Source organism: Coregonus clupeaformis, chromosome 14 (genome assembly GCF_020615455.1).
Source record: "Coregonus clupeaformis isolate EN_2021a chromosome 14, ASM2061545v1, whole genome shotgun sequence".
Taxonomy (NCBI): domain Eukaryota; kingdom Metazoa; phylum Chordata; class Actinopteri; order Salmoniformes; family Salmonidae; genus Coregonus; species Coregonus clupeaformis.
In genome coordinates, this window is record NC_059205.1 from 20,861,693 (window position 1) to 20,882,852 (window position 21,160).

General features: G+C 42.7%; 1 protein-coding gene across 1 annotated transcript in view; it reads right to left on the reverse strand.

Moving 5' to 3' along the window:
• prkci (protein kinase C, iota) overlaps positions 1-21,160 on the reverse strand; it is a 62,020-nt gene that overhangs the window by 21,078 nt on the left and 19,782 nt on the right. Inside the window, exons 2-5 of the mRNA XM_041896794.2 lie at positions 13,462-13,583; positions 3,343-3,432; positions 2,640-2,690; positions 2,428-2,513 (exon numbers count right to left, since the gene is read on the reverse strand). Of these exons, the coding sequence (XP_041752728.2) occupies positions 2,428-2,513; positions 2,640-2,690; positions 3,343-3,432; positions 13,462-13,583 (349 nt within the window). The remainder of the gene's footprint in view (positions 1-2,427; positions 2,514-2,639; positions 2,691-3,342; positions 3,433-13,461; positions 13,584-21,160) is intronic.

A 21,160-nucleotide genomic window follows, 5' to 3' on the forward strand; every position in this document is an offset into this window, starting at 1 on the left:
AGAAGAATGAGAGAAACTCCACAAATACAGTGGGGAAAAAAAGTATTTAGTCAGCCACCAATTGTGCAAGTTCTCCCACTTAAAAAGATGAGAGAGGCCTGTAATTTTCATCATAGGTACACGTCAACTATGACAGACAAATTGAGAAAAAGAAAATCCAGAAAATCACATTGTAGGATTTTTAATGAATTTATTTGCAAATTATGGTGGAAAATAAGTATTTGGTCACCTACAAACAAGCAAGATTTCTGGCTCTCACAGACCTGTAACTTCTTCTTTAAGAGGCTCCTCTGTCCTCCACTCGTTACCTGTATTAATGGCACCTGTTTGAACTTGTTATCAGTATAAAAGACACTGGTCCACAACCTCAAACAGTCACACTCCAAACTCCACTATGGCCAAGACCAAATAGCTGTCAAAGGTCACCAGAAACAACATTGTAGACCTGCACCAGGCTGGGAAGACTGAATCAGCAATAGGTAAGCAGCTTGGTTTGAAGAAATCAACTGTGGGAGCAATTATTAGGAAATGGAAGACATACAAGACCACTGATAATCTCCCTCGATCTGGGGCTCCACGCAAGATCTCACCCCGTGGGGTCAAAATGATCACAAGAACGGTGAGCAAAAATCCCAGAACCACACGGGGGGACCTAGAGAATGACCTGCAGAGAGCTGGGACCAAAGTAACAAAGCCTACCATCAGTAACACACTACGCCGCCAGGGACTCAAATCCTGCAGTGCAAGACGTGTCCCCCTGCTTAAGCCAGTACATGTCCAGGCCCGTCTGAAGTTTGCCAGAGTGCATTTGGATGATCCAGAAGAGGATTGGGAGAATGTCATATGGTCAGATGAAACCAAAATATAACTTTTTGGTAAAAACTCAACTCGTCGTGTTTGGAGGACAAAGAATGCTGAGTTGCATCCAAAGAACACCATACCTACTGTGAAGCATGGGGGTGGAAACATCAAAAGGGACCAGGACGACTGATCCGTGTAAAGGAAAGAATGAATGGGGCCATGTATCGTGAGATTTTGAGTGAAAACCTCCTTCCATCAGCAAGGGCATTGAAGATGAAACGTGGCTGGGTCTTTCAGCATGACAATGATCCCAAACACACCGCCCGGGCAACGAAGGAGTGGCTTCGTAAGAAGCATTTCAAGGTCCTGGAGTGGCCTAGCCAGTCTCCAGATCTCAACCCCATAAAAAATCTTTGGAGGGAGTTGAAAGTCCGTGTTGCCCAGCGACAGCCCCAAAACATCACTGCTCTAGAGGAGATCTGCATGGAGGAATGGGCCAAAATACCAGCAACAGTGTGTGAAAACCTTGTGAAGACTTACAGAAAACGTTTGACCTGTGTCATTGCCAACAAAAGGTATATAACAAAGTATTGAGAAACTTTTGTTATTGACCAAATACTTATTTTTCACCATAATTTGCAAATAAATTCATTAAAAATCCTACAATGTGAGTTTCTGGAAAAGAAATTCTCATTTTGTCTGTCATAGTTGACGTGTACCTATGATGAAAATTACAGGCCTCTCTCATCTTTTTAAGTGGGAGAACTTGCACAATTGGTGGCTGACTAAATACTTTTTTTCCCCACTGTACATGTGTGTCAAGGTTGTAGCGTCATACCCAAGAAGATTGAGGTTGTAATCGCTGCCAAAGGTACTTCAACAAAGTACTGGATGAAGGGTCTGAATACTTATGTAAATGTCATATTTCCATTTTTTATAAATTTGCAAAAATGTCTAAACCTGTTTTGGCTTTGTTATTATGGGGTGTTGTGTGTAGATTGAGGGGGAAAAAAACAATTTAATCAATTTTAGAATAAGGCTGTAACGTAACAAAATGTGAAAAAAGTTGTTCTAACAAAAAAAGGTTTTAAAGTCTCTAATACAGCCAATATTAAAAACAGTCAAATGCATATGTGAATTCAATCGCTTTAGCCAACATTGTTATTTCGTTTTGTAACTAAAATGCTTGACTGTATTTAAAGACATGGATGACTTGTATGCTGTGTGATGACATGAACAAATGAATGAATGATTGATTGATATACTGTATATTGAAGTAGGCCTTAATGTCAATAAGTAAGTTACGCTAAAACAGCTACAGTAAACAGGACTCTTAGGCCTACAGCTCCATGTCATTTCAATAACTTAGCTTCTCAAACATGCCCTCTGGTGGTCAAACTAGCATTAATGGCAACAACGGCTGACAGTAGAATACTATGACGTCATGCACTCCAACATGCCATTCCATTCCGCAAGCTGTGCTGCGGTATGACGCAACTTTTAAAGGAAGAACCACTGTATATATAGAGAGAGGGGGAGATAGAGAGAAAGAAAGAGGAAGGAAGAGCAGAATATAGAGAAAGAGAGATGGATAGAAAGAAAGAGATGGATGGAGAGGTAGCTCACCCTGTTGAAGCGTTTTGCCTGGAAGGCATGGCCACTTGCGTAGTAGAGCTTCCTCCAGCGTCTAGCCCCACGACGATATATAGACTCTGAATAGGAGCAAGAAACGGGGGTTACAGGATCAAGTGTGTGTGTGTGTCAGAGAGAAACTCCCCATCTTCAGAAAACAATTATATGGATATAAGAGAAAAAGGGACAAGTAGTTGTAGACTTACTGTCCTCTCCTGGACAGGGCATGCCAGGCTTCTCTGGGACACAAGGAAACACTGAGAGGAGAGGGAAATAACACCATTATGCCTACAACATTGCAGTCCCTACATCACACAAGTGCGTGCGTGTGCCAGAGGTGAGTGGTGGATGCTCTCTCATTAACTAGCATACTTGGCGCCCCACTGTGCCCTTCCCCCTATCCTCCACCTCTTGTTTCATCTCCCCCCTCATCCCCCTCTAGTCTCCTCCACTTCCACTACTGTGACCTTCACCTTGCCCTTAACCTGTGACCCTCCCTTCTATCCAGTGTTGATCCAGTGCACACGTGCACAGACACACAGACTACTCAGTAAACCCATGCCTCGCTAGGAGATGGAGAGGATCAGTGTAGCAGACAGAGTGAGTCATGTTTGTTATGTATCCATTATGTTGTCTGCCGTTTTATCCTTGTCTGCAATGTCAGCCCAGCAGCCAACATTCATATTTATTCAATTAATAAGTTGAATTGAATGTAATGGAACGTGAATGTCCTTAAGTTGTCTGATGTTGAATGTGTGTCTACACTGAGGATAAATTAAGTTTATTGAATTGAACGCAAGGCCAATGTATGTATTATGTTGTCTGCATTGTCACTGCACTGTCAGTCAAGGAATGATTTCCCCTTGGGTATAAATAAAGTTTATTGAATATAATTGAAGGTCGTGTTACCATGGATGATGAGTTCAGAGTCTTTATTGAGTTCATAGAGCCTCAGGGCTTCCTCCAGCTCCAGCTGAGATGATACTGTACACGGGTCACCTGGGAGGACAGTGGACACAGCAACACAACCGGTCAGTACAGCAACTGCATCTCACATGACACCCTATTCCCCATATAGCGGAGTTCTGTAATCATTCACCACCACCTTCTGTCGGTCACAAAAGCTGCTGTGTTCCTCAAGATCTCTCTTAGCTGATACATTTAGCTGTTCCCAGTTTAGAACAGGCGTCTATGAGGGAGTGTATGTGTGTGTTGGTGAGTTATGTGAAGGCAGCGGCTCAGTCTTGGCTGAGTTCATTATGAACAGTTGCAGTGTGTTTTGCAGAGCCTGTGACGAGGCTATTGAAGTATGGCTGGCTGGTGAGTGGTGATACATTAATTACTTAGGGCAGCCTGACCTTTCACTGAGTCCAACAACCTGACATCTTCATCTATACTGTGACACACACAAGCATTACTGTGGTACGACCAGCCCGATACTGAGGCAGGGCCAGCTAGCTGGATACCGCATGACTAGCTGGACAGATACTGAGGAAGTACAAAGTCTAGCACAGCTAGCTTTCTCGCATATCATATTTTTTTTATTTAACCTTTCTTTAACTAGGCAAGTCAGTTAAGAACAAATTCTAATTTACAATGACGGCCTACACCGGCCAAACCCGGACGACGCTGGACCAATTGTGCGCTGCCCTATGGGACTCCCAATCACGACCGGTTGTGATACAGCCTGGAATCGAACCAGGGGGTCAGTAGTCAAATCATATCAAATGAAATTGTATTGGTCACATGCGCCGAATACAACAGGTGCAGACATTAGTGAAATGCTTACTTACAGCCCTTAACCAACAGTGCATTTATTTTAAACAAAAAAAGTAAAAATAAAACAACAAAAAAAGTGTTGAGAAAAAAAAGAGCAGAAGTAAAATAAAGTGACAGTAGGGAGGCTATATATACAGGGGGGTACCGTTGCAGTGCCTTAGACCGCTGCGCCACTCGGGAGCTGCACAGCTATTTTCAGGTCTCTACAGAGATGTTCGATCGGGTTCAAGTCCGGGCCATTCAAGGACATTCAGAGACTTGTCCCGAAGCTACACGTGCAACACAGCATTCCTAACCTAGCCCACAATGTCTGCTGTGTGGATCTATTTTGAAGTTTCAAAGGAAGGTAACAAAAAGGCCATATGCAATGTTTGCGCAGCTATTATTTCCCAAGGAGGGGAGAAAGTGAAATCTTTCAATACCACAAACCTAATTACTCATTTGAAAGTGCATCACCCCCAGACGTTCAGTGACTACTTCCAACAACTAAACAAGTTCAAGTCCAGCAGTCATTTGAAAGAGTAAGAACATTTTGGTGAAACTCAAAGGCGAAATCCATTAACGCCAAGATAATGGAATTCATTGCCCTTGACATTCTACCGTTCTCTGTCGTGGATGATGTTGGCTTTTTCGCCGACTGGTCGAGCACCGGTACACTCTACCAAGCAGGCGCTATTTTTCAGATGTTGCCCTACCGGAGTTACGCAGTATTGTTTTACATTTTTCAGTCATTTAGCAGACGCTCTTATCCAGAGCGACTTACAGTTAGTGAGTGCATACATTTTCATACTGGCCTCCCGTGGGAAACGAACCCACAACCCTGGCGTTGCAAGCGCCATGCTCTACCAACTGAGCTACAGGGGATTGTTGAAACGTACATCCGTGAGCTACTTGCTATGGGGGTCACTGCTATTAGCTTCACGACTGACATTTGGACCAGCGATGTCAGCCCCATGAGCATGCTGAGTCTGACAGCACAGTGGTTCGAAGAGGATTTCGTACTGAGGAAAGCCGTATTGCATGCTCAAGAATGTGCTGGTTCTCATACCGCTGCTGCCATTTCAATGGCATTTGAGAACATGTTTGAAACTTGGAAAATCCCCAAGAACAAAGTACACGCTGTGCTATGTGATAAAGCACATAACATGACAAAGGCTTTGGAAGAATGCGGAGTTGCCAGTTTGCCATGCATGCCACACACGCCATTGGCAACAGGTAGGAAGATAGTGGGTCATTTTAAACACTCACAGCTAGCATACAGCCGCCTGCAAGCAATACATAAGCAGTACTGTTTACATGAAAGAGAGCCTGCTGGAACAAAAACGAGTGCTTGGCGTGTACGCAGCCGACTGAGTTACCTGCAACAATCAGTACTTTTTATTTTGTTTTATTTCACCTTTATTTAACCAGGTAAGGCAGTTGAGAACAAGTTCTCATTTACAACTACGATCTGGCCAAGATAAAGCAAAGCAGTGCGATAAAAACAACAACACAGAGTTACATATGGAATAAACAAAAATGTACAGTCAATAACACAATAGAAAATAGAAAATCTATATACAGTGTGTGCAAATGTAGTAGGTTATGGAGGTAAGGCAATAAATAGGCCATAGTGCAAAATAATTACAATTTAGTATTAACACTGGAGTGATAGATGTGCAGAAGATGATGTGCAAATAGAGATACTGGGGTGCAAATTAGCAAAATAAATAATGTAAATAACAATATGGGGATGAGGTAGTTGGGTGGGCTAATTACAGATGGGCTGTGTACAGGTGCAGTGATCGGTAAGCTGCTCTAACAACTGATGCTTAAAGTTAATGAGGGAGATAAGTGTCTCCAGCTTCAGAGATTTTTGTAGTTCGTTCCAGTCATTTGCAGCAGAGAACTGGAAGGAATGGCAGCCAAAGGAGGTATTGGCTTTGGGGTTGACCAGTGAGATATACCTGCTGGAGCACATACTACGGGTGGGTGTTGCTATGGTGACCAATGAGCTAAGATAAGGCGGGGATTTGCCTAGCAGTGATTTATAGATGGCCTGGAGCCAGTGGGTTTGGCGACGAATATGTACTGAGGGCCAGCCAACGAGAGCGTACAGGTCACAATGGTGGGTAGTATATGGGGCTTCGGTGACAAAACGGATGGCACTGTGATAGACTACATCCAATTTGCTGAGTAGAGTGTAGGAGGCAATTTTGTAAATGACATTGCCGAAGTCAAGGATCGGTAGGATAGTCTGTTTTACGAGGGCATGTTTAGCAGCATGAGTGAAGGAGGCTTTGTTGCGAAACAGGAAGCCGATTCTAGATTTAACTTTGGATTGGAGATGCTTAATGTGAGTCTGGAAGGATTTAAGCTCGTTTGGAGGTTTGTTAACACAGTGTCCAATGAAGGGCCAGATGTATACAAAATGGTGTCGTCTGCGAAGAGGTGGATCTGAGAGTCACCAGCAGCAAGAGCGACATCATTGATATACACAGAGAATAGAGTCGGCCCGAGAATTGAACCCTGTGGCACCCCCATAGAGACTGCCAGAGGTCCAGACAACAGGCCCTCTGATTTGACACATTTAACTCTATCTGAGAAGTAGTTGGTGAACCAGGTGAGGCAGTCAGTTGAGAAACCAAGGCTATTTAGTCTGCCAATAAGAATGCGGTGATTGACAGAGTCAAAAGCCTTGGCCAGGTCGATGAAGACGGCTGCACAGTACTGTCTTTTATCAATCGCGGTTATTATATCGTTTAGGACCTTGAGCGTGGCTGAGGTGCACCCATGACCAGCTCGCAAACCAGATTGCATAGCGGAGAAGGTACGGTGGGATTCGAAGTGGTCGGTGATCTGTTTGTTAACTTGGCTTTCAAATACTTTCGAAAGGCAGGGTAGGATGGATATAGGTCTGTAACAGTTTGGATCTAGAGTGTCACCCCCTTTGAATAGGGGGATGACCGCAGCAGCTTTCCAATCTCTGGCGATCTCAGATGATACGAAAGAGGTTGAACAGGCTAGTAATAGGGGTTGAGACAATTTCGGCGGCTAATCTTAGAAAGAAAGTGTCCAGATTGTCTAGCCCAGCTGATTTGTAGGGTCCAGATTTTGCAGCTCTTTCAGGACATCAGCTAACTGAATTTGGGTGAAGGAGAAGCGGGGGGGGGCATGGGCAAGTTGAGGCGGAGGGTGCAGAGCTGGTGGCCGGGGTAGGGGTAGCCAGGTGGAAAGCATGGCAAGCTGTAGCAAAATGAAATTCTCGATTATTGTAGACTTATCGGTGGTGACAGTGTTTCCTAGCCTCAGTGTAGTGGGTAGCTGGGACGAGGTGCTCTTATTCTCCATGGACTTTACAGTGTCCCAAAACGTTTTGATGTTTTCTGTTTGAAAAAGCTAGCCTTTGCTTTCCTAACTGCTTGTGTATATTGGTTCCTGACTTCCCTGAAAATTTGCATATCGCGGGGTCTGTTCGATGCTAATGCAGTACACCACAGGATGTTTTTGTGCTGGTCAAGGGCAGCCAAGTCTGGGGTGAACCAGGGGCTATATCTGTTCTTAGATCAACTTTTTTTGAATGGGGCATGCTTATTTAAGATGGAGAGGAAAGCACTTTTGAAGAACATCCAGGCATCCTCTACTGACTGAATGAGGTCAATATCCATCCAGGATACCCGGGCCAGGTCAATTAGAAAGGCCTGCTCGCTGAAGTGTTTTAGGGAACGTTTGACAGTGATGAGGGATGGTCGTTTGACCGCGGACCCATTATGGACTCAGGCAATGAGGCAGTGATCGCTGAGATCCTGGTTGAAGACAGCGGAGATGTATTTAGAGGGTAAATTAGTCAGGATGATATCTATGAGGGTGCCCATGTTTACGGATTTAGGGTTGTACCTGGTAGGTTCCTTGATAATTTGTGTGAGATTGAGGGCATCTAGTTTAGATTGTAGGACGGCCGGGGTGTTAAGCATATCCCAGTTTAGGTCACCAAGCAGTACGAACTCTGGAGATAGATGGGGGGCAAGCAATTCACATATGGTGTCCAGGGCACAACTGGGGGCTGAGGGGGGTCTGTAGCAAGCGGCAACAGTGAGATACTTATTTCTGGAAAGGTGGATTTTTAGAAGTAGAAGCTCAAACTGTTTGGGCACAGACCTGAATATCATGATAGAGCTCTGCAGGCTCTCTCTACAGTAGATTGCAACTCCGCCCCCTTTGGCAGTTCTATCTAGACGGAAAATGTTGTAGATGGGGAAAGGAATTTCTGAATTTATGGTGGCCTTCCTAAGCCAGGATTCAGACACTGCTAGAACATCAGGCAGAGTGTGCTAACGCAGTGAATATCTCAAACTTGGGGAGGAGGCTTCTGATGTTAACATGCAAGAAACCAAGGCTTTTACGGTTACAGAAGTCAACAAATGATAGCGCCTGGTGAGTAGGAGTGATACTGGGGGCTACAGGGCCTGGGTTAACCTCTACATCACCAGAGGAACAGAGGAGGAATATAATAAGTATACGGCTAAAGGCTTTAAGAACTGGTCTTCTAGTGCGTTGGTACAGAGAATAAACGGGGCAGATTTCCGGGCGTTGTGGAATAGATTCAGGGCATTATGTACAGACAAGGATATGGAAGGATATGAGTACAGTGGAGGTACACCTAGGCATTGGGTAACGATGAAAGAGATAGCATCACTGGAGGTACCGATTGAGCCGGTCTCCGCGTGTATGGGGGGTGGGACAAAGAAGCTATCTGAGGCAGGTTGAGCGGGACTGTGGGGCTTTACAGTGAAATAGTACAATAACAACTAACCCAAACAGCAATAGGCTAGGCATATTGACATGGGAGAGAGGCATAACGCAATCACAGGTGTTATTCAAGAGGGCTAAGACAACAACTGGTAATGGTGACGAAAGTTTGGGCTGAGGCTAAACAGACAAACAGGATGGGGTACCGTGTAAGGGAACAGTCCAGCGGGCATCAGATGTGTAGCTGAGTGATCATAAGGTCCAGTGAACAGCAATAGGTAAGTCCGGGAGCAGTTCGTGTCAACACTAGGAGGTCCCATCCGGTTGACAGAGAGGTGGATAGCCGGGAGATGGGCCTGGCTCGAGGCTAGCTCAAGTATAACTGGTGCTAGCTTTGGGACAAGTAGTGATTAGTGGTGATTAGCCAACAACAACATAAATTCGGTTGCAGCTAGCTAGTTGTGATGATCTGGTGTTAAGGTCCAGTGATTCAGTGATTCCGGCAGAAAATCCGAAATGCTCTGGGTCGATAATTGTCCAGGCTAGAGCTGGCTGGTAGGTAGTGCAGGCCACGGACAGTGGTGAAGACCGCTAACAGTGGCTAATAGCAATAGCTAATAGCAAGTAGCTGGCTAGTTTCAGCCGTGTGTTCTTGATAAAAGGTATGAAGAAATAATAGAATCCGTTCCACATTGGGTGAGGCGGGTTGCAGGAAAGTATATTTAGTTAAGGATGGAAAGTGAGAGAGAAATATATACGAAAAAAAAGTATATTTACACAAGGACGCACTGCTATGCCATCTTGGACTCTCATTGAAAACATGAACACACTCCTAGCTCCATTCGAACAACTGACTTGAGAAATAATCTCATCAACTGCGTCTGCAGCAGACGTGATACCCTCTGTCATGGCATTGAAACGCCTGCTCAACAAAACTGCCGACACAGACCGTGGGGTTAAAACTTGCGAAAGTACTCTACTAGAGGCTGTGAACAAGCGATTCGGTGGCATTCTCTCTGAGCCTCTTTACTGTGTCGCCACCATGCTCGATGCTAGGTACAAGGACCACTACTTTGATGCAGACAAGAAACAGTGTTTACGTGAAATGTTACAGTCACAGCTGGACAAGATGGAAACGGACACAGTGACAGTGCACACCAAGGAAGAGGACCCACGACAGAAGAGGCCACGGACAGACAGAGCTGAAACTTCACTGCTTGACATGTATGATGAAATTCTGGTTGAGAATGGAACGACTGAACAAATGAACAATGAAACAGCACAGCAAGTAAGTGAAAGAAATAAGTTTTGATTATGTTTTACTGGTAATGGGGACATACGTAAATGCCAACAAAATAATTTTTGGGTCAGTGTGTGTGTACAGTGGGGGAAAAAAGTATTTAGTCAGCCACCAATTGTGCAAGTTCTCCCACTTAATAAGATGAGAGAGGCCTGTAATTTTCATCATAGGTACACGTCAATTATGACAGACAAATTGAGAAGAAAAAAATCCAGAAAATCACTTTGTAGGATTTTTAATGAATTTATTTGCAAATTATGGTGGAAAATAAATATTTGGTCACCTACAAACAAGCAAGATTTCTGGCTCTCACAGACCTGTAACAACTTCTTTAAGAGACTCCTCTGTCCTCCACTCGTTACCTGTATTAATGGCACCTGTTTGAACTTGTTATCAGTATAAAAGACACCTGTCCACAACCTCAAACAGTCACACTCCAAACTCCACTATGGCCAAGACCAAAGAGCTGTCAAAGGACACCAGAAACAAAATTGTAGACCTGCACCAGGCTGGGAAGACTGAATCTGCAATAGGTAAGCAGCTTGGTTTGAAGAAATCAACTGTGGGAGCAATTATTAGGAAATGGAAGACATACAAGACCACTGATAATCTCCCTCGATCTGGGGCTCCACGCAAGATCTCACCCCGTGGGGTCAAAATGATCACAAGCAAAAATCCCAGAACCACACGGGGGGACCTAGTGAATGACCTGCAGAGAGCTGGGACCAAAGTAACAAAGCCTACCATCAGTAACACACTACGCCGCCAGGGACTCAAATCCTGCAGTGCAAGACGTGTCCCCCTGCTTAAGCCAGTACATGTCCAGGCCCGTCTGACGTTTGCTAGAGTGCATTTGGATGATCCAGAAGAGGATTGGGAGAATGTCATATGGTCAGATGAAACCAAAATAAAACTTTTTGGTAAAAACTCAACTCGTCGTGTTTGGAGGACAAAGAATGCCGAGTTGCATCCAAAGAACACCATACCTACTGTGAAGCATGGGGGTGGAAACATCATGCTTTGGGGCTGTTTTTCTGCAAAGGGACCAGGACGACTGATCCGTGTAAAGGAAAGAATGAATGGGGCCATGTATCGTGAGATTTTGAGTGAAAACCTCCTTCCATCAGCAAGGGCATTGAAGATGAAACGTGGCTGGGTCTTTCAGCATGACAATGATCCCAAACACACCGCCCGGGCAACGAAGGAGTGGCTTCGTAAGAAGCATTTCAAGGTCCTGGTGTGGCCTAGCCAGTCTCCAGATCTCAACCCCATAGAAAATCTTTGGAGGGAGTTGAAAGTCTGTGTTGCCCAGCGACAGCCCCAAAACATCACTGCTCTAGAGGAGATCTGCATGGAGGAATGGGCCAATATACCAGCAACAGTGTGTGAAAACCTTGAGAAGACTTACAGAAAACGTTTGACCTGTGTCATTGCCAACAAAGCGTATATAACAAAGTATTGCAATATGTTATAATGCAATATGTTGTATTACATTTTAATTTCCTAAATGAAAGATGAGATGTGTTGTAAATTTGCTCGCATTTTACTAGTCAAGTCAGTTGCGCACATTTGAAAAGTTTAAGTTGTGCCATTCTTAGCAGTTTATGACATAGCCACGAGCCAGTAATTTTTTCAAGCAGTTAAAGCTAAAATGATTAACTGCATTTTAGTTTAAACCAATATTTATTTCTAAGCATTTTTAAGTTTCTCCATACAGTCAAGATTGGATAGTAAGAAGAGCCAACCAACAACCATCTTTGTAATGTGGGGCAGCTAAAATATTTGTGTCATGAATATATGTTGTGCGATAAAATACATTCATGGATTTGTCATTTTTCTCATTTCTCATTCTCAAGTTATTAAACAATCTGTTCCTAACTGAACAAATGAACATATGACACTTTATTTCAACAATTTAACTGTACTAGAATGCTTAAAAAGGCCGCTAAAATGTTAAGTGGTCCTCTGTAGCTCAACTGGTAGAGCACGGCGCTTGTAACGCCAAGGTAGTGGGTTCGATCCCCGGGACCACCCATACACAAAAATGTATGCACGCATGACTGTAAGTCGCTTTGGATAAAAGCGTCTGCTAAATGGCATATTATATTATTATTTATTAAATATCGGTTATCAGCATTTTTTTTTGGCAAAGAAAATATTGGATATCGGTATCGGACAAAAATGCTAGCTAAGTAAGTGAAAAATATACTACGAATGATAGCTTTCTCACTTCTCCTTAATTTTGGAATAAATTAATTTGTTGAAAATAAATAGGGCTATGAACAATGAGTCCTAGGTTTTGTATTGAAGTCAATGTACCCAGAGGAGGACAGAAGCTAGCTGTCCTCCGGCTACACCATGATGCTACCCCACACAGTGCTAGAGGCTACTGTAGACCTTTTATTGCAAAACAGTGTTATTTGGTGACGTGAATATATTAGTATAGTTTTATATAAAAAGGATAACTTTTATGAATGTTCCACTATTTTTATTTGTATGAAATTCACCAAGGAGGACGGTCCTCCCCCTCCTCCTCTGAGGAACCTCCACTGTTTGGGATGCTCTGGATCAAAGTGTACGACAGCGTGTTCCAGTTCCCGCCAATATCCAGCAACTTCGCACAGTCATTGAAGAGGAGTGGGACAACATTCCACAATCAACAGCCTGATCAACTCTATGCGAAGGAGATGTGTCACTCAACGTATTTTTGTTCAGTGTACGTTTTTTCCTCATTGGACCTGTGTTTACAATGCATCCAATTTCAGTTTGTGTAGTTGTTGGTTTAGCTTTCTGTAACTGTATTGCAGTTCTGTAAACGGACATGCAGTACGGTCTGCATGTGTAGCAACATATTGCGTCATGATTGCAAGGTGTTCCAATATCTTTTCCAACTGTCCCGTTATCTGGTTTTAATATCCATTCTAGAATTCCCATTCTAGAATGCCCTTCTAGAAAATCAGAACCAAGTATTCAACAATGCTGTGGTATAATTTTTTATAGTATAATCTTTGAGAACTAACAATCACCAAAATAAAAGCTAGACAGTCAGGGAGAATTGAAAATTCCAAAAACAATGAATTTAGCAGTATTTGTTATTATGTTTGAACAAAAGAATAGCATTAGCCATGGCAAAATGCATATAATTGCAGGAAATTAGCTTAGATGGAGAGATGGATGAGAGATTGCTATATGGATGGAGGATAATAAAAACTTTAAAAAACCTTCTTCGTCGATCCACTTCATGGTGAAGAGCTGGTCATTGTCCATGGAGCACATGTCTTTGACCTCCCCGTACAGACCCTCGTAGGAGATGGATGGCTCAAAGTGTGTGATCATGATGTCCCTGGGAGAAGACCGGAGAGGGGGGGGCGACAGTCAGGGACAATACACTAAGTACACACACTTATTTACAGAATTGTTATTCTGTCAGACTTGGGCCCTGACAGTGAATCTCAGTAAGACAAAAATAAAGGTGTTCCAACAAATGTCCAGTTGCCAGGACAACAAATACTAATTATATCTAGACACTGTTGTCCTAGAGAACACTAATAATTATACCTACCTCAGCCTAAACATCAACACCACAGGTAACTTCCACAAGGCTGTGAACGATCTAATAGACAAGGCAAGAAGGGCGTTCTATGCCATCAAAAAGACCATAAAACTCCACATCCGAATTAGGATCCGGCTAAAAACTCATTGCCCTCTATGGTTGTGAGGTCTGGGGTCCACTCACCAATCAAGAATTCACAAAAAAATTGGACAAACACACAATGGAGGCAGCGCGCAGAATTCTGCAAAAATATACTTTGTGTACAACACAAAATCCCAAACAGAGCAGAAATAGGACTATACCCGCTAGTTACCAAAATCCAGAAAAGAGCTGTTAAATTCTACAACAACTTAAAGAGGGCGATGCCCACATATTCCACCACAAAGCCCAAACCTACAGAGAGATTAACCTAGAGAACAGGACCCTCAGCCAGCTGGTTCTGGGGCTCTGTTCACATACCCAAACAGACCCCACCGAGCCCCAGGACAGCAACACAACTAGACCCAACCAAACTATGACACGGCAAAAAGATAACTATTTGACACACTGGAAAGAATCAACCAAAGAAACTGAGCAAATTTGGAATGCTATCTGGCCCTAAACAGAGAGTAGACATTTGACATTTTAGTCATTTAGCAGAAGCTCTTATCCACAGCGACTTACAGTTAGTGCATTCATCTTAAGATAGCTTGGTGGGACAACCACATATCACAGTAAGTACATTTTTGCTCAAAGTAGCTAATAGCAAGGTCAGAGCTAGTAAGAAGAAGAGAAAGTTGAAAATTAAGGTGCAAGTCTTAATTCACAAAAGGCATTATTTTTTAAATGTTAGTCTTTTTTTGTTTTGTTTTTTTGACCACTGACTGACCCAAAATTAGGGAAGTCCTTATGTACAGACTCCGTGAGCATAGCCTTGCTATACTGCTGCACCACAGAGCATCTTTACTGGTTGCATCACCGCTTGGTATGGCAACTACTTGGCATCAGACCGCAAGGCCCTACAGAGGGTAGAGCGTACAGCCCAGTATATCACTGGGGCCGAGCTCCTTACCATCCAGGACGTCTATACCGGGCGGTGTAAGAGGAAGGCCCTAACAATTGTCAAAGACTCCAGCCACCCAAGTCAGACTGTTCTCTCTGCTACCGCACGGCAAGCAGTACCGATGCACCAAGTCTGGAACCAACAGGACCCTGAACAGCGTCTACCCACAAGCCATAAGACATCTAAATAGTTAGTGTTAGATTAATTTGTATTTTAAGAATAATGACTAAAGGATTTCACCCCAAATACAGTATAAATGTGTGAACTGTGTTAGAATTATAATGTATTGTCAACCTACTAACAGAGGGGGGCGGGACTAAACATTCCAGGGTGAAGGGGACTGAGAAAATGGGTTACAGGGGGCCTCCTAGAGGTGGGCGGAGCAGGGTGCCTTTGTGTGGAAGGAGTATAAAACAGTATGTATGTGTTTTGGGCGGGAGAGCTCTCCATGAATAAAGATACAGATAATCCTTGTGGGTTGTGGACCTTGAATCATTTATGATTAAAACCAGAGCCTTACAACCTCTGGTAATGATTCAAGCTTAGGTTGAATTAGAGATAGAAATTCTCGTAACAGTTAGTTACATAGCAAAATAGCTACCCGGACTATATGCATTCACCCTTTTTGCAACAACTCCTGACTTATCACATACGCTGCTGCTACTGTTTATTGTCCATCCTGCTGCCAAGTCACTTTCTCCCTACCTACAGTGCATTCGGAAAGTATTCAGACGCCTTGACTATTTCCACATTTTGTTACGTTACAGCCTTATTCTAAAATTGATTAAAATGACAAAGTGAAGAGGTTTAGACATTTTTGCTGATTTATTAAAAATAAAACAGAAATACCTTATTTACATAAGTATTCAGACCCTTTGATATGAGACTCGAAATTGAGCTCAGGTGCATCCCGTTTCCATTGATCATCCTTGAGATGTTTCTACAACTTGATTGGAATCCACCTGTTGTAAATTCAATTGATTGGACATGATTTGGAAAGGCACACACGTGTGTGTGTGTGTGTGTGTGTGTGTGTGTGTGTGTGTGTGTGTGTGTACAAATACAAATTTATATATACACATACATACATATATACACACACACACCACACACTACCGTTCAAAAGTTTGGGGTCACTTAGAAATGTCCTTGTTTTCGAAAGAAAAGCAATCTTTTTGTCCATTAAAATAACATCAAATTGATCAGAAATACATTGTAGACATTGTTAATGTTGTAAATGGCTATTGTAGCTGGAAACGGCTGATTTTTAATGGAATATCTACATAGGCGTACAGAGGCCCATTATCAGCAACCATCAGTCCTGTGTTCCAATGGCACGTTGTGTTTGCTAATCCAAGTTTATCATTTTAAAAGGCTAATTGATCATTAGAAACCCCTTTTGCAATTATGTTAGCACAGCTGAAAACTGTTGTGCTGATTAAAGAAGCGATAAAACTGGCCTTCTTGAGACTAGTTGAGTATCTGGAGCATCAGAAATTGTGAGTTCAATTACAGGCTCAAAATGGCCAGAAACAAATAACTTTCTTCTGAAACTCGTCAGTCTATTCTTGTTCTGTGAAATGAAGGCTTTTCCATGCGAGAAAATGCCAAGAAACTGAAGATCTCGTACAACGCTGTGTACTACTCCCTTCACAGAACAGCGCAAACTGGCTCTAACCGGAATAGAAAGAGGAGTGGGAGGCCCCGGTGCACAACTGAGCAAGAGGACAAATACATTAGTGTCTAGTTTGAGAAACAGACGCCTCACAGGTCCTCAACTGGCAGCTTCATTAAAATAGTACCCGCAAAACACCAGTATCAACGTCAACAGTGAAGAGGCGACTTCGGGATGCTGACCTTCTAGGCAGAGTAGCAAAGAAAAAGCCATATCTCAGACTGGCCAATAAAAATAAAAGATTAAGATGGGCAAAAGAGCACAGATACTGGACAGAGGAAGATTGGAAAAAAGTGTTATGGACAGACAAATCAAAGTTTGAGGTGTTCGGATCACAAAGAAGAACATTTGTGAGACGCAGACCAAATGAAAAGATGCTGGAGAAGTACTTGATGCCATCTGTCAAGCATGGTGGAGGCAATGTGATGGTCTGGGGGTGCTTTGGTGGTGGTAAAGTGGGATATTTGTACAGGGTAAAAGGGATCTTGAAGAAGGAAGGCTATCACTCCATTTTGCAAGGCCATGCCATATCCTGTGGACGGCGCTTGATTGGAGCCAATTTCCTCCTACAACAGGACAATGAACCAAACCACAGCTCCGAACTATGCAATAACTATTTAGGGAAGAAGCAGTCAGCTGGTATTCTGTCTATAATGGAGTGGCCAGCACAGTCACCGGATCTCAACCCTATTGAGCTGTTGTGGGAGCAGCTTGACCGTAAGAAGTGCCCATCAAGCCAATCCAACTTGTGGGAGGTGCTTCAGGAAGCATGGGGTGAAATCTCTTCAGATTACCTCAACAAATTGACAACTAGAATGCCAAAGGTCTGCAAGGCTGTAATTGCTGCAAATGGAGGATTCTTTGACGATAGCAAAGTTTTAAGGACACAATTATTATTTCAATTTAAAAAATGTATTTCTAACCTTGTCAATGACTACATTTCCTATTCATTTTGCTATATTTCCTATTCAAACTCATTTCATGTATGTTGTCATGGAAATCAAGGAAATGTCTAAGTGACCCCAAACTTTTGAACGATAGTGTATATATACATACAGTGCGTTCGGAAAGTATTCAGACTCCTTGACTTTTTCCACATTTTGTTACATTACAGCCTTGTTCTAAAATTGATTAAAATTGTCGTCCCCCCCTCATCAATCTACACAATACTCCATAATGACAAAGTAAAAACAGGTTGACATTTTTGCAAATTTATTTAAAATAAAAAACGGAAATATCACATTTACGTAAGTATTCAGACCCTTTATTCAGTACTTTGTTGAAGCACCTTTGGCAGCGATTACAGCCTCGAATCTTCTAGGGTATGACGCTACAGGTTGGTACGTGTGATTAGGGTAATTGTCCTGTTGGAAGGTGAACCTAAGCCTCAGTCTGAGGTCCTGAGCACTCTGGAGCAGGTTTTCATTAAGGATCTCTCTGTACTTTGCTCCATTCATCTTTCCCTCGATCCTGACTCTCAGACCCTGGCGCTGAAAAACAGCATGATGCTGCCACCCCATGCTTCACCGTAGGGATGGTGCCAGGTTTCCTCCAGACGTGACGCTTGGCATTCAGGCCAAAGAGTTCAATCTTGGTTTCATCAGACCAGAGAATCTTGTTTCTCGTGGTCTGAGAGTCTTTAGGTGCCTTTTGGCAAACTCCAAGCGGGCTGTCATGTGCCTTTTACTGAGGAGTGTGTTCCGTCTGGCCACTCTACCATAAAGGCCTGATTGGTGGAGTGCTGCAGAGATGGTTGTCCTTCTGGAAGATTCTCCCATCTCCACAGAGGAACTCTGGAGCTCGGTCAGAGTGACAATCGGGTTCTTGGTCACCTCCCTGACCAAGGCCCTTCTCCCCCGATTGCTCAGTTTGGCCGGGCGGCCAGCTCTAGGAAGAGTCTAGGTGGTTCCAAACATCTTCCATTTAAGAATGATGGGGACCTTCAATGCTGCAGACATTTTTTGGTACCCTTCCCCAGATCTGTGCCTCGACACAATCCTGTCTCGGAGCTCTACGGACAATTCCTTCAACCTCATGATTGGTTTTTGCTCTGACATGCACTGTCAACTGTGCCTTTCCAAATCATGCCCAATCAATTGAATTCACCACAGGTGGACTCCAATCAAGATGTAGAAACATCAAGGATGATCAATGGAAACAGGATGCACCTGAGCTCAATTTCAAGTCGCATAGCAAAGGGTCTGAATACTTATGTAAATAAGGTATTTGTTTCTTATTTTTAATACCTTTGCAAAAATGTCTAAAAACCTGTTTTCCCTTTGTCATTATGGGGTATTGTGTGTAGATGTGGAAAAATCATCAAATGTGAATACTTTTCCCGAATGCACTGTAGGTGCGAAGATGCATTCAAAATCCAAGTCCAGGCACTCGTGTGGGTTTGAAAGTTAAAAAGCCTTTAATGTGTGGCCAATAACCAATTGGCTTACACCTTCATCCTTATGCTTTCAATATATTACTGTGTGTTCTATTACATTCTGATGGAGTGTGAGCCCATAGTACTTTCAAATAGAGCTGGGACGATAAACTGAAAATTACCCACACTGCCCTCTTCCCCAAGCAATTTTGCTAACGTTGGTCATTTCGGAGATTAGGCAACAATGTTTTTTGGCTCTAAAACCAATTTTTGGTCAACAGTACTGTGCATGAACATGCCATGAAATAATCCCATAGAAAATCTGTGGAGGGAGCTGAAGGTTCGAGTTGCCAAACGTCAGCTTCGAAACCTTAATGACTTGGAGAAGATCTGCAAAGAGGAGTGGGACAAAATCCCTCCTGAGATGTGTGCAAACCTGGTGGCCAACTACAAGAAACGTCTGACCTATGTGATTGCCAACAAGGGTTTTGCCACCAAGTACTAAGTCATGTTTTGCAGAGGGGTCAAATACTTATTTCCCTCATTAAAATGCAAATTAATTTATAACATTTTTGACATGCGTTTTTTCTGGATCTTTTTGTTGTTATTCTGTCTCTCACTGTTCAAATAAACCTACCATTAAAATTAGACTGATCATGTCTTTGTCAGTGGGCAAACGTAGAAAATCAGCAGGGGATCAAATACTTTTTTCCCCTCACTGTATCTGGGCCTACAAATGGAACGTTTTTGAATGACATTACATTTACTGTAAGTCCAATAGCATGGCCATCTAGCAACAATATCACATTTACAGTTCGCAATCTAGCTAATGTGTTTTGAGTTCCCACTTCCTTAGATGGTAAATCTAGCATATAGCCTAGGCCAGGGTTGCCCAACTGGTGAGCTCATCATGTTTTTTGTTTGTTATCGTTTTTATAAAATGGAAATACCAGTCGATGTAAATACATTTGACTGGTAATGTTTATCGGTCTAATTTGCATAATTTCGTGGAATTAGCGTGTATACAGTATATACGTTATGTATCTTATTTACCACACTTTTTTTATGTAGCCTACTGGTTGTATGAATTTGGGATCTATCGTCCCACAACTGTCCCAGAATCTGTTTGGAATAGGCTATTTCTTTCACGATAAACTGACCAATAGAATAGGTCAACTTTTCTACTAAGGGGGATAGTAGATTGACATAGGATAGTGATTTTGCTGTTCGTTACTCATCTTGTTGGCTGACGAAAAGTAAACGTGGACAGTTATTCTAAAATCACATTTACATAAAATCTTCAAAGTGCACATCTGAATTCATTGTTACATCCTCAACCTGCATGTTCTGTTAACATGAATTACCATAATCTATGATTTCTGTCATTCTGAGCACCGTGAGTGGACACCATAATCAGGTTAAGTACCAAATGCATATGGGTCCGGTAAATTAAAATGCTGCCGGTGAAATTTCCGGCGCCACATTTTCCTAATGGAAACCCTATTCTTGCAGTCAATTTGCAGTCAAAAATTATTTGTAATTATGCACGCAGCTGAATATAGTTGATGATCCCTGGCCTAGGCCAATATGCACAAAAAACATGCAGGCAATTTAATTTCTAAAGAGACAAATTAAGATATGATTATTCTGGATCCTATTTTGACATGTTGCACATAAAAATATCCATCATGCATTCCCTGGACATGTTAGATGAACTAGCTAACTTCTTTCACGTCTTACTTGGCACTGGAAAAAGTCAGTCTAGAGCCCTCCGGCTAATGGAAAGGAACTGTGCTTAATTGCATTTAAAAAAAAAAAATTTGTTGCATTTATCGTTAGAGCAAAATTCGTCCATTTATTTTACGATATGACTTTTTGTCCATATTGTCCAGCTCTACTTTCACATCACATGTCAGTCAGGTAAGCAGGAGCTGAAGGTAGTAGAAGTAGGTATATCTGAACACTGCATGCTACTGCCATATGTGTGGCAATAAAGAATATGGCAGTGTACAACAGCGTGTGCAGATATTTCTACTCTTTAAAATTGTTGTATAGGCCTACATTACTTTGAAGTTCATAGGCTACTGTAAGTGAGCAACATTCTAGCCTTGGAATGACAGAGGTTCTGAGCTGGCAGAAAATTGGCTGGTATAGGCCGTCTCATAATCCCTCCCCCGCCTCCCTCTCTCGCTTCCTCCTTCATATTCTCTCCTTCTGCCTCCCTCTCTTGATTCCCTCTCTTTTTCTCTTCCTTAGTCACATTTTCGCTCCTCTCG